This window comes from Rhodnius prolixus, unplaced genomic scaffold, assembly GCF_049639745.1.
Source record: "Rhodnius prolixus isolate KJV_2025 unplaced genomic scaffold, Rpr scaffold_7, whole genome shotgun sequence".
NCBI classification, from domain to species: Eukaryota; Metazoa; Arthropoda; class Insecta; order Hemiptera; family Reduviidae; genus Rhodnius; species Rhodnius prolixus.
The window spans coordinates 37,086,496-37,100,607 of NW_027411582.1; the positions used below are offsets into that span (position 1 = coordinate 37,086,496).

A 14,112-nucleotide genomic window follows, 5' to 3' on the forward strand; every position below is an offset into this window, starting at 1 on the left:
GTCCAACATCACACGGACATCATTGTGATTAAATGTTGCTAAAAACTTAGCGTAATTTGGCTCTACATTGACATTCGTATAGAAGATAAAAATAACTCTTTCAGAGATTTCAAATTTAATTCTTATGAATTTTTATTATTCTTAAGAAATCTTAATGACTACTAACCTACTAACAAAGTATAATTTTTTAATAACCTATCATAATCTACGTATTTATTTTAATCATTATAAAAAGTAAATATAAATAAATTCCGTGGCATCGTATTAATAATGTCTAATACACAACGAAATATTTTCATTTATCTCGTTTTATCTTTTCTTTCATATAATTTTGATAATGAATTTGTATAGGCTTATATGTAAATAATCGATTATCAAGTTTGATCAGGTCATGTTTAAATGATTCACCGAGGCTGTTGACTTTCAAAGGGTAAAAAGCAAAATAAATCAATATGTTCACATATTTATTGACTTAACCAGAACATACATGCATAAACTCAAACATATCAGGCAATATTTTGTATCATTTAGTCAATATTTTTGTGCAAAAAAACCATCAGAATTACGATTTTTCCGTTTTCCACTTCCTTAAGAATTTGGTTTTTATTCCTTAATGGCGATCACATTTAAACAGCATCATTTATTTGTAAACAAGTTTTGTTTAGTTTTGTTTCTTTCGTTATTTTTTTCATGATTTCTCTCATACTCTTGCCAGAAGATACTTTCACCTTTCTTGATGATAACAGGGAATTTTAGATTATCAATCTTAGCAAAAAATACAAAGCATTGCAATATTGAAAGAGTTGTGGTTTTTTCTTTTTATTGGTGTCAGGACGACGGATACTCTTAATCGAAAGCACTTCTTTTCAGACCTACTTGTCGTAGGATCCTCTTAAAATACTCAAATATCTAAAGGATGCTCTTTTCATCTTCTTGCAGAATCACGGCTTCTACATGTTGTTGCAATCTTCTCGGCGTCCTCTGTGCCTACAATTAAACTATATTTTCTATAAACTATATATGTTGGTCTAAAATGTTTGTTTTGTTTTCAGAGATGGCCATTCTTTTACAAAGTTTTTTTTCATTTAATTTTCGTTTTATTCTCCTGTTTTCCCACATGGAATATTGCGATGGGGTCAAATTGTGAGTTTTAACACCGTTGAATTCTCCATAAAAGAGTTCTGCAAACACAAGAAGTACGCAAGGCTGTTAGAATAGATCTTAGCTTTATTCCTCTTGAATTTAAATTACACAGTCTAGTTCACACCTCCTTCAATCCATTTAACCAGCCAACTCAGGTTATCCAGTTTATTCGTGTGTGGCACCCAACAAATGATACACCTGAACGGGATAATACAATAGTCGGAAAAATAAAGAGAGTTCTTTTAGAGTTATGATGAGAAGAAAATATAAAAGTAAATTTCATTGCTTAGTTTTGCTAAAATAAAACTTTCATGATTTAGTACAGGATAATTGTGATAAACAAAAGTAAAAGATTTTACAAAAAAGAAAAGAAGACAGAAGAAATAAGTATTTTTAAGAATGCAAAGTAAATATTACCTAAATAACTTTAAAAAACAAAATATATAAAAGAAAAACGAAACTGTCAAAGAATTAAGTTTCCTAATTAAAGTCTTATTACCATTGTGTAAGTAAAGTAAAATCAATTAAGATTGTCACATTCTAAACATTATTTGAAAAAAAAGTTCAGCAAATAAATAATAAATTAAAACTGTCCGGTAGGACAGTTGTATAAGGGTTGATCGTCAAAAACTGCACGAAAAAGCGTAACGTTGAAAAACACCCAACTTTGACAATTTTTTTCTCTTTTTCTATAAAAGATAAAATTCCCAAATTTTCTTTAAAATAAAGGGCAAACCCTCCTTTATAACTGTAATTTTTTTGCAACAACCCAGATCTAATAGATTTCGAGAAAAAAGTTGCTAAAAATGAGCAAAAACGACTTTTTCAAAAAATGTTCTTGTTCTTGTTCTTGTTCTTCTTGTTCTTGTTACCTTTTTTGTAAACAACGTAGCGCCTAAACGCGCGAACCGATTTTCATGAATGAGGTATGGTCCGATTCGGAATTTTATGTAGATGTGCCTTTTGGGGGTCTCGACCCTGTACATCGAATGGGAGAGGAGATAGCCCCCTTTATGTAAGGCCTCCTCCAAAATTATTATTACTAATTACTCTGTAAATCTTGGCCCGATTTTGATAAAATTTGGTAGGATGATAGGGTTAGGGCTCCCCTACGTAACATTAAAGCGGCGATCAGCTCTTACACTTGTTAAGGGGAAGTATAGCGATCGTTGCAAATTATCGACACGTGAACCGATTTTCATGAATGAAGTGTCATTCGAATCGAAATTTTGTACAGATTTGCACTTTAAAAGTCTCGATGCCGTGCCTCATAAGGAGGGGAGTTTGCCCCACCCAAATAAGGCCCTTTCTAAAACTATTATTACCAATATTTCTATAACGCTTAGTCCGATTTTGATAAAATTCAGCTCGAATAAGTGGTTAAGGCTCCTCTACGTTGCTGATGCTCTTGCACCTACTAAGATGAAGTACTGCAATCGTTTAAATTATCAATGAGTGAACCGATTTAAATCAATGAATTGACGTTCGATTAAAAAATCTTTGCCTCTTTGCCTTTTAGGGAGAAGTACTGGAATCGTAGTTTATTTTTCTTACTCCTCTTAAAAGGAAGTACTGAAATCGCAGTTTAATTTTGCTATTTACGTACAAATACCTTCCTATGTTATTTAGTTTAGTTGCTTTAATTAATTAACAGTAGTCAAGAGTGTAGTTCTTGTTACTTCATTTTCGTTTCTTTATTTTGTGCTCTCGTTTTTTGCTCATTCTTTACTTCTGGCCTGAAGCTTTTTATCTTTATTTTCTCCTCTCTGTAAACCAAATGATATTGGGGTTTTTCTAGTTGTTGGTTTTGTGTTGCACGCAAGATGCATGTCACTGTAGATTGCATAACTTTGTGAAATAGTTACTTTATTTCAACTGAGTTGGGAAAAAAAGAACTTCTGTCACTGTCAATTTTTTCTTTTCTTTTTCAGTCTAGCTGAAAATCTAGAACACCCAACTATATGTTGGTCTAAAATGTTTGTTTTGTTTTCAGAGATGGCCATTCTTTTACAAAGTTTTTTTTCATTTAATTTTCGTTTTATTCTCCTGTTTTCCCACATGGAATATTGCGATGGGGTCAAATTGTGAGTTTTAACACCGTTGAATTCTTAAAAATATCTTCAGCGAACGATCGTAGATGTAAAAAAGATACGAGGTGTGGCTATTAAATAACGAGACTGATGCTGCTACAGAACTATGCACGCGCCAAATCCTAACGACCGCCAGCTGTGCAGCGTAAAGCCTTCTCTTTCGATTGCAGCGTCTCACGTGTTTTTGTAGATAAATCTGTCTGACCGGAACCATCGTTTTGAACCATAATGTAAGAGGTGTTAGTTTCGTTTTGCCGAAAACATGATACTACACATGTAGTAGAGCAACGAATTGTCGTGAAATTTCACAAGAAACTGGGTAAAACCGCTACTGAAACTTATCTTTTTTATTAAAAGAAGTTTATGGCGATGATTGTTTATCACGAGCGTAAGTTTTTGAATGGTTCAAGCGTTTCCAAGATGGCCGAGAAGACGTCGGAGATGATAACCTCCTGGGTCGCCCTTCCACGTTCAAAACGGATGAAAATATCGATTATAATTAATCAACATTACTACCGTGAGGTGCTTGCTCAACTCCGTGAAAGAGTAAGGAAAAAAAACGACCCGATTTGTGGAAGAACAAGTCACGGGGTTCTCCATCAAGACAACCGGAGCCGGCTCACACTGCATTGTCTGTCAAGACGACGTTTCTAGCCAAAGTACAACATCCCAGTTTTAGGCCACATCCGCCTGACCTTGGCCCCATGTGACTTTTATCTGTTCCCCCAAAGTCAAATCTGCATTAAAAGGAACACGATTTCAGTCTATTGAAGCTGTGAAAAAGAAAAAGCGGCACGCGTCATGTAGGAGCTCACAGAAAAAGACTTCTAGCACTGTTTCGAGCATTGTAGGGATGGGGGAGGGGTGTATATTGAAGGTGATAATACGTAAGTATTTAAAATAAAATGTTTTACTGCAATAGTCTCGTTATTTAATAGCCACACCTCGTACAAGGAACTAAAAATCGTAGAAAGCTTAAACTTGCTGAAGTTAAATTCAGTTTTTCTTAGATCATCCAATGTATTGAATCAATTTTTCAGTTCTAGATAAATTTAGTTAAGAGCACTTTTTGGAAAGGAGGGAGGTCACCTACCTCTCTAAAGTTCCATTACTATTAATTGTACTGTCCTGCCACCTAAATGTTAATGAGCATCAAATTTAAAAAAAGTCGGCTCACCGGACTAAGTTTTAACTTAGTTAATGATTTTTTTGTAAGCAATAATATCAATAATGGATAACCGATAAAGACATTTAACTAACGACATATTATTAAAACTTTTGCGATTTAGCTAATAATGTAGTAGAACATCAAATGTCAGTAGAAAATTCTTACCTGCTTCACTAGTTTTCCATTGTTGAAACTGGCAGGATAGTAAACTTCTGAATTGCCTTAAAAGTAGTGACCTCTCGTTGGAATAAGAAATCCCAACGGAGTTTTTAAATTCTTGTATTAAGGAGAATTTGGGCAGTAATAAGACTCAAACAAAACTACATAGTTATAAGTAAGCTATTGTTTATTATTTTTAAAACTTTTGGGCAAGACATATTCTTATACCAATTCTCGAAATTCTAACTTACAAAAATTATCTTTAAAATTTGTATTTTTTATTCAATTTTAATTAGGTGTTGTAAAGTGTGACTATAAGAAAACTTTACCTATAAGCAGCGTAACTGGAGAAAACCACCAAATATGTTCTCTCTCAAAAAAATAATAGGGGCCACTTATTCGTTTTTAGGGATCTCCAAATTGATGAAATCGTACACGTTTATATAATAGGCTTCTTTTGATCGTGAAAATCACATAACTTAATCTTGTTTCAATTATTTCACTTATAACTTACAAATTTATATATTAATGTTTTAGAAAGACATTCTACTTAGAAAAACATTAAAATGTAGGAGTGGAAATTAAGTCTCGAGCTTTCCCGTTTGATTTATTGTGGTTCATCTTATTCTTCATCAAACAGTTAAATTCCCTTTTGCCTGCTATTTCAACTATCTTGATTTGATGGGAGTCTTAGATTCCTAGAATTGTAATTAAATCAATTTTTACGGAAAAAATATTTCTGCTTAAGTTACTGGGCACGCACAAAGCAATGTGTAACCTTCTCTTACATTGCAAAAAGTAAACAAGCTTTTACATTCTCTTTACTATTAATAACGTATTTAACAAATTTATAAAGTAAGTTTAAAATTTGATTCAAAGTTGGTTAAAAAAAAAAAAAAAAAAAAACTTTCCTAAAAAAATATAATCTAGGTCAAGCTGGTTATCTGATCATACAATAATGTTTTTCCAATAAATGGTTCAATCATTATTATTGACATGCTTGTTTGATGACTCATTTATTTTTAATTTTATTAATAGAAATTCTGTTTTACTTCATAGATTAATTATTTAGTTTAAAGTATGTTTGCGATTATTTATTTTGAGGAGATAGATTATTGGACTGAATTGCAACTGTACCTTGGCAAGAGTGGAAATTACTGCAATCAAAACTACAATAGGCAAAAAAAGTATTTGCACACCCTGTTATTTTAAGGTTTCATATAAAAAAAAATTAGCTTTTTTACCCAAATTACGTTTATTTAACTTCTTAAATCAAGCACTATAAGATGATAAATATAAATATGCAAAAGAGTCAAATTAATTAAGTATAAAGAACATAATGTTATTTTATACTGCAAAAAAAGTATTTGCACACCTAGTGAAATATTTCAAAAAATAATTTGGTTGACCCATAACCAATCATAACATTGTCCTTAATATTTAGTGTGCATCCCTTTAGCTTCAATTACGGCTTGTAACGCCTTGGCATTGATTCAACTAAATTTCTTGTCACCTCATCTGATAAATTGTTCCAGGAATTAACTGACACTTGTCTTAAGTGCTCCTTACTTGTAATAGAGGTCTAGCGGACTTTCCTGTCCACAATATGCCACAGATTTTCAATTGGGTTGAGGTCTGGTGATTGAGGTGGGTTCAGTAATCTTCTTGGGGCATTATAAAGGAGCCATTCTTTTGTAATGTTGGCCGTATGTTCTGGATGGTTATCCTGCTGGAAATGAAAATCGTTCTCCAAACATAATTTTACAGCACTTGCCTTCAAGTTGCCTCGCAACACCTCCACCTAAGACCGAGCTGTCATTATGCCCTCAATAACTTCTAAATTACCCACCCCAGAATAAGCCATACTGCCCCAAACCAAGATATTTCCTCCTCCATGCTTAACAGTTTTTAATATATTTTTTGTATTCAAAGCAGTTTTATTTCTTATCCAGATTGTTATTATATTTTGTGGTTTAAAAACCTCAATCTTGCTTCCATCAGAAAAAAATAATTTTTTCTCGAAATTCTATAGGTTTTTTAACAAATTCTTTGGAGAACTCAAGACGTTTCTTCCAGTTAATCTCACTAAAAAATGGCTTTTTTAAGGGTAGCCTGCCTCGTATGCCTTTATTGTGAAGGACGTTTCTTATTGTTTGAGGTGTAATCGTCTTTCCTGAACAAGACGCCAGGTCATGCGCAAGTTTTTGAGCGCTGTGAGTTGGTTTCCTCAGCGCGTCTTTGACGACCTTCCTCCTCTCCCGTTCATTTAAGGCTCTTGGTCGACCTGTTCGCTGCTTATTTTCTGTTGTTCCTCTTTCAATGATATACCTCACTGTTGAAAACGATAAATTTACTTTGTTTCCGATTTCTCTATTACTGTTTCCAGCACGATGTAATATAAGCACTTCCTGTCTCACACTCACAGGAATTTTTCTAGATTTTGGAGCCATCTCAATGCACTAGTTGAAAACACAATAAAAACTACTGAATCTAGTAAAGGGAGTATAGACAGTACCAAAGGTGACGTTAATCCTCTTTTGTTAGGGCATTTGTTTTATTTACATGTCAAGAGATCCCAAATTACAGCTGTGCAAATACTTTTTTTGCAGTATAAAATAACATTATGTTCTTTATACTTAATTAATTTGACTCTTTTGCATATTTATATTTATCATCTCATAGTGTTTGATTTAAGAAGTTAAATAAACGTAATTTGGGTAAAAAAGAGAATTTTTTTTTATATGAAACCTTAAAATAACAGGGTGTGCAAATACTTTTTTTGCCTATTGTAAGTCTTGTGGTTGAATATAGTTTTCCTTTAAAATGGGTAGTAGAAAGAAATTTGGGGTTGTTACTGTGTGAATGGGAACAAAATATCCCAAATACGAATAATCAATGCAAAATAAAATCTGAGATTTACATCAGAATCCAGGAAATATCGACTTGAACGGCTATGTTGAAATCTTTAACCTATTAAGTGTGTTTGACAAATCTCTATTACGGTGCGTTCGAGGTGTTTACTTATGAAAAAAATAAAATTGCCTTTAACTATAGCCTTGTAAATTATATATTAAGCTTAATTTTATAGAAATTTTTTGTTTATTTAAAAAATCATACATCATCAGCGTTTAACTTCTCTAAATATAAACATGAATTTCTTTAAATTAGAAAACTGTACGAGATATTTTGTTTTATACAGTGGGGACCAACACACACAAGTTACAAAATTGTAATAATAATATAATAATTCATAATCATATTATCAGTGCGGGCTCTATTGATTAAAAATTGTGTTTAACTCTTATTGAATTGATTTCTAACAGCGTAGTTTTCTAATTCATTACATTGATCGAATGATTCAATTTGTCGGACGTATCGATTTGTCTCATTGAATGAAATAGGTAGTAATACTTGTTTTTTAATTCATTTTCAATGTTTTTTTTTCCAAGTTAAATATTTAAAAAGCTCTTAATCATCCTATTTTTTTTTTATTTTATTTTAGATATGATAGTAAAACCATCAACAATTAGAATATGGATACATGATAAAGACTTGGGCAGGTTGCAAAAAGTTTTATGGGAAGGATTGGGTGACAGATTAAGAACGGAAACCAGTGCCAACCCGTTAGTTAGAAGATTTTTAAATGCTGTTCCGTATATAATGGTAAGATTTTATTACTTCAGGTCAGAAATAGATTTAAGATTATGTTAGGAAGTATAAAATATACTTCTTTTGGGTGACATTTATAGAGTGACAAGGTCGCTATAAAATTACAGTGTTTTTCTTTAAAGAGTACGCGTATTAAAAAACGATAAAACAGTTAATAAGCATCCATTGTATAAAAGAACTTTTGTAGTTCAAAAATAATTGAGAAGCGTGAATGTTCCACATACAACTTATGATGTCACTTATCATCAATATTGGATAATAATAATAATAATAGTAATAATACTTCTTACAGCTCACTGTCCGATGATGGACAGTGTTGTCTGTAACGAGAGAATACTGTCCGGAGGCCGGCAGTGCACTGAAAAAAGTCCGGGCGCCAATAACCTTAGATGTTGACGCGTCTTAAATCATTAAAAAAAAAAAATAATAATTATAATAATAATAATTCACTCTCTGGTGAATCGTCGTTCCATAATCGTCATCTTAAAAGTCTCCAGTTTCCTTTGATAGTTTTTAGCATAGCTGCTTTTTTATTTAATCTTCTTCGTTAATATTTATGTCCATCTTTGTACATATTTAATTTTAATCGTTACAACATGCTTCTAGTGAATTGTTGAAAAAAAGATTATTAAACACAGATACTGTGGATCTTTTATTAATATTATTAATGTAATTTTTTTTTTTTTTTTATACTCTCCCAGGGCTCTATTAAAGAAATTCATTCAGCTGCTGTAAATAATGATCTAGAATTACTCGTTTTAAGATCAGCTGATCCGGTGCCTAAGGATATTCTATTGAGTAAAGATGTCAACGGACTCACACCTCTTCATAAGGTAAATTAATAGCGAATATTTTACTCGATTTATTGAAAATTATTAAATTGAAAAATTATAACCTCCTTCGTATGGTCTTGAGTCCTCTAAACTCGATGCTTTTTCTTTCAAATAGTCTCTTTAGATTTAAATAATCCTTTTAATATACGTAAATAAATTATATTTTTAATAAAATACAATTCAAGTGAGGTGATACGTGTGAGCAATTATTGAAAACCAGTTTGAGATTCCTTTTTAAGGAAAATTTTAAATTGCTTTGAGTTATCATCAGAGAATGCCACAGTAAGGTTTTGGTCAAAATTGAAAGCCGAAAGTACAGCTCTACTGAAATTTTCCTAAATTTCTGTATTTTTTCATTTTCATTTTTTTGTACATACTATGTAAAGTTTTGAAAATAAATAAATAATTATTAATATTACTGAAATTTTATTTCAGTTTTCTAAGATTTTCTGAATTTCAGGACTAAATTTACAAAGCAAGCAGAGAGTTTTTAATTAAGTAAGGTTAGTTTTTCTGTGAAGTAAAAACAGTACTTAAAGAAAATAATATTGAGATCTGTAATATGTCTCGAATACCCGATTGGAAAATTAAGGAGGCTGGGCCTCCTTCATTGGCTGTAATGCAAAGAAAGAAGAATTGAGATCTGTTAATCTGTAGGTAGAGCATATTGTTTAAATACGCTACGTTCGCTTTCCAATAATAAAACGTGAAATTTTAAACTCTTGACTTCTGATTTTTTACTATATTGTAATGTTTTAAATTTCAAACCTTACTGAACCCCATTTTACAGGATTGAAATAGTTTAAATACTGATGAAAACTTTAATTATAAATAACAGTAATTTTGAATAAATAATTCTATTTGTAGATTTGTTTCAATTTCAAAAACAAATGTTCATAGGCTGCCGGACTTGGCCATATGGAAATTGCTAAGGAAATATTGCGTAAGGCACCGGAGGCGGCGAATATGAAAGATATTTTAGATAGGACACCGTTACATTATGCGGCTGCACTTAGAGATCAAGGTGAAATGTTCCAATTCTTGGTGGACAGTGGAAGCATAGATCATATAGAAGATAAGGTAATTGTTATCCTGTTTTTATTTAAGCCTAACGTTAATATTCTGAAGTGAATAAAAAAAAATGTGTTATTCGTGATCTAGATTTTTGTTTAATTCCTTTTTCAACTATTGCAGAAAGGTAACACCCCATCTTATTATCACGGCAAACCGGCAGAATTGGATGGACCAAAACTACTCACTGTTATTCCTGAAGCTCCTAGAACTGCACATATATTTCCACCATCTTGGGATTGGAAACTGTTGGGCGGCAAAGATCCTGTAAATCAAGATTCCATTTCAACTGCTTCGCCGCAGGTAAGAATTATTATTTAAAAAAAAAAAAAAAAAAAAAAGAAGTAGGCTGAGATAATATACAATGTTTATGAGAGCAAGAATGGCCGGTCTTCGCTATAAAAAAGCTTGTTATTATTGTTGCACAAAGTTGTGGGTACCATTGGTGACGTTCATCAGGAGCTTTTAGAGAGTTGAAGTTTTGTGTACGTTATAATGTTTACAAAAATAATAAAATAAAATGAAGGCTTTGTCTGGCCATTGCCGAACATGATGTTTCTTTTAATTGAAAGCCTTACTAATTATAAGCCAGCTTCATCCTTTATTTTTTTGAGACATTTTTTAAGTTGTCCTCACAAGGATTAAAATGCATAATTCGCGTTCAAAAAGGTTATTCTTCAATTCTTCTTTCTGTCCTTCTTCATGAACTTCTCAACTTTTAATGATACTACTTTTTCCCTGATAAGCGCTTCTCTTCTGTAGATAAATGATCCATTAAGGTAATACTTAGGATATGCATTAAAACAACGTATTTTTAAGCATCCACTCGGTTGAAATGAGTTTTACTTTAAACACAATACATGCAGCAATATTAGGAAATAGAAATAAACCATAAAATCGAGTGCAAATAATTCTCGTAACTTCTTACTTTCTCGTGCTACTTGGAAACATTTCAAGGAATATTGTCAAATTGACAATGTGGTTAGGTCCGCAATACTCTGGATAATATCGCTGATTTGAATCGTCGAAAGAACGAATGTATATTGTATCCATGTCCGGTTACGGACTTTAATCTGTCGTCATGGTTCATTGATCAAGTTTGATGTAGAGATGTCGACTTTAACTATGTTCCGTTTCACGCTGAAGTGAAGATTTTTTTTCCAAGTATTCACTTGAAAATCAAATTCTTTATACAAAACAGATCAATTAACCTCAAATATAATAAACGTACGTGCTACGCCTGCTAAAATAAGCAAAATTGCATTGGAGAAGGGGTGGTAGAGTTCTTTACAAAGTGTCATTACAATGCAACGTACTGTCCACTTCTGTTAAGTACATCGAACTGCTAAGAATGGCTAAATGTGTTAAAATTCTGATTTTAAAAGTAAATTCTTGAACCACTGTTACCTAAAACTTTACCACGAAAAATCCACTCTAAGGATTTTCCTCTTTTTTAACATTTTTTTCGAAAATTGCTCCTAAGATTTCCTCTTAACCTAGTATATTTAGTTAATTTTTAGATTTTTGTTTTTTTTTTGTTTTTTTAAGCATTTTCGTGAAATGTGATATATAAATAATGCAAGAAGATCAATAACAATCTGACAGTGTGCGGTCTGGAAAAAAGCACGAACATCTCTCCGTGTTATCTATCTAGTTTACGTCATTTGAGGCTTTCTTTGCGTTTTACTGCCCCCTGGTTTCTATTTAGACAAGTGATATTAATATAAAGAAAAAGAAAAAAGAAAAACTAGTTCTTTGATGAGTCACTGTTCAAGTTTTAAGTAGAGCATTTGTATCAGTCTATATAACCAACTTTAAGAAAATATTATTATATAAAAATAGTAAATTTCTTTCTTAATAATTTGCTTTTGACGACTAAATTTTGCAAACAAAATCGTAGACATGTCAAAATAAACTCTTATTGATATTATTTTGGTAAACTATTTTCATTTTTTGTAAATTTTTGTGATTAGACTGAACTTATCACATAATCTTCGTCAAAATGAATTCTTAAATGAATATTATGATTGCGTCAAGGTTTTATAATTGATTCCTATTGTTGACTGACTTTAAATAACTCACGTTTTGATTGTTTAGAACGATTTTTGAGCATATGTTCTCCCTCTCTCTCTCTTGTCTCCAACACGCACTCACGGAAGACAGTTTTTCGTACTGTGTGATGTGATATGACAACATCATAATTTTCCGTGTAAAGAAAGTGGCTTTATAAACCTTTGCAGTAGTGAAGACAAAATAGAGGGCTTTTAGGAGGACCACGTGAGGTACGCTATGACCTGATCTTACCCATTTATTACTGAAACGTTTAATCGACATCTTCAATAGTTTCCTTTAATATTTAACCGTACATGGTTCCTTGAGCCGGTGAGTGAAAGATTTACTTGGCTGTGCAAAGCTTTTGCCAGGAATAAATCGACATTAAAAGCTGGCAGAACTGTCAAAAGTGAAATTTTTGTGAGATTCGTTGAGAGAAAGGTTCTGTTTACGCCAATAAAAGATGCTGCTATCTTTTACTATAACGTATTTATGCGATTAGGGTTTTTTTCTGCTTTAACACGTAATTGGAGGTTGAAATGAAAAACATTTATAGACTGGAAGCTGTTAGGATTAACCAATTAGTTATCCCTGGTAATGCCTATGACAACAATGAGAAATGAAGAGAGGTTCTGTCAAATTTTGGAAAACGCAAGCCTTAAATTGTCATTTTATTCTAATCAAATTTGCTTGTGACATTAAAGATTATATATATATATGAATGTTAAGACTTAATGATGAAATAATTAAGTCTTGAATTCTTGATTGTTACTTACACAAAATACCAAATAAAAATGAATTGTTTTGTTAGTTATTTCAATCTGCATATAGAATTACTGTTGTTAGGCTGAATTACAATTGAGAAATAAGTGACAGTTCTAGTGAGTGATTGACACATCTGTATTATTGTTCGGAAAATCTAGTGTAATAGATACTGTTTTTCCTTTTTTAGAAAGTAAATAACATTCTCTAGTTTGTAGTGAATTGGTTGTAAGCCATCTTGTCTCTAAGTGGATTTCAATTCAAAATAACATGCCACTTCACTTCTTTAACTCTTAGTGTGTATATGAGACAGAGAAGGAAGGTGTGTGTGTGTGAGTGAGAGAGAAAGAAAGAGAAAGAGAGGAAGACGTTTCGCTGTCACTTCACCATTCTAAGTAATGCCTCAATCGATAAAAAGTAATTTTGTGAAGCAAAAAAAGAAGCTGGTTTAGATTGTAGATACTACGTTTATCACTTCAAGTGTGTTTAACTTCGTTTGTTTCAAAAATGAATTATCACAATTAAGTCAGCAAGTTTAAATACCTCACCTGTTTGAGGTGCATCATGCATGAGCTATATTAAGTATAATAACAAAACTTTTGCAAAAAAAACATAACAATACATGTTGGTCTTTATAAAATGCAGTGTTCAACAATCATTCTGCCTCGTTTACAATTATAAGCTCTTTTGATTACAAACTTTATTTCACTTCAATTTTTAGTGTATTGTTAATTTTAAGAATTATGTTTATGTTTCGTCCAGGAAACTGAAGATCCACCAACAGTTCCTGATAACCAGGATTTAGTAGATCGAGAAGACGAACCGGGAGAAGAACAAACAGTCTCAGCTCCAGCGTCACAAGAAGAAGAAGAACAAGAACAAGAGGAAGAAATATCACCAAGGCCAGATATGTCCGAAGATGAAGGAGTTGGTAGCGAGGTACCAGTGTCTGGCGAGGATGTATTATCACCACAAAGTGACACTATCAACGGTAACTAGTGTGACAAAAACAGAAAATAAATAGCAACATATGAGCGCCTACATCATAACAGACAGGTCACAACATGCACAAACTTTCCTTCACCTCCTTAGAACTTTCACTAAAGAAAAAAAAAAAAAAAAAAAAAAGTATCACTCATCCATTTTTTGCCGTGATTTGTTTTTT

General features: G+C 32.1%; 1 protein-coding gene and 1 long non-coding RNA gene across 12 annotated transcripts in view; one reads left to right on the forward strand and one right to left on the reverse strand.

Annotated features, from left to right (window-relative positions):
- Window positions 1–14,112, forward strand: part of LOC141446496 (uncharacterized) — a 112,230-nt gene that overhangs the window by 13,171 nt on the left and 84,947 nt on the right. For all 11 annotated transcript variants that reach the window (XM_074113003.1, XM_074113014.1, XM_074113009.1 and 8 more), the window contains 5 exons: window positions 8,063–8,223; window positions 8,931–9,062; window positions 9,963–10,142; window positions 10,257–10,436; window positions 13,710–13,938. In XM_074113003.1, the coding sequence (XP_073969104.1) occupies window positions 8,063–8,223; window positions 8,931–9,062; window positions 9,963–10,142; window positions 10,257–10,436; window positions 13,710–13,938 (882 nt within the window). The remainder of the gene's footprint in view (window positions 1–8,062; window positions 8,224–8,930; window positions 9,063–9,962; window positions 10,143–10,256; window positions 10,437–13,709; window positions 13,939–14,112) is intronic.
- Window positions 452–5,563, reverse strand: LOC141446519 (uncharacterized). The gene is made up of 2 exons (XR_012453776.1): window positions 4,567–5,563; window positions 452–1,341 (listed from the first exon to the last, which is right to left on the reverse strand). It is a non-coding gene; the product is annotated as an uncharacterized lncRNA (long non-coding RNA).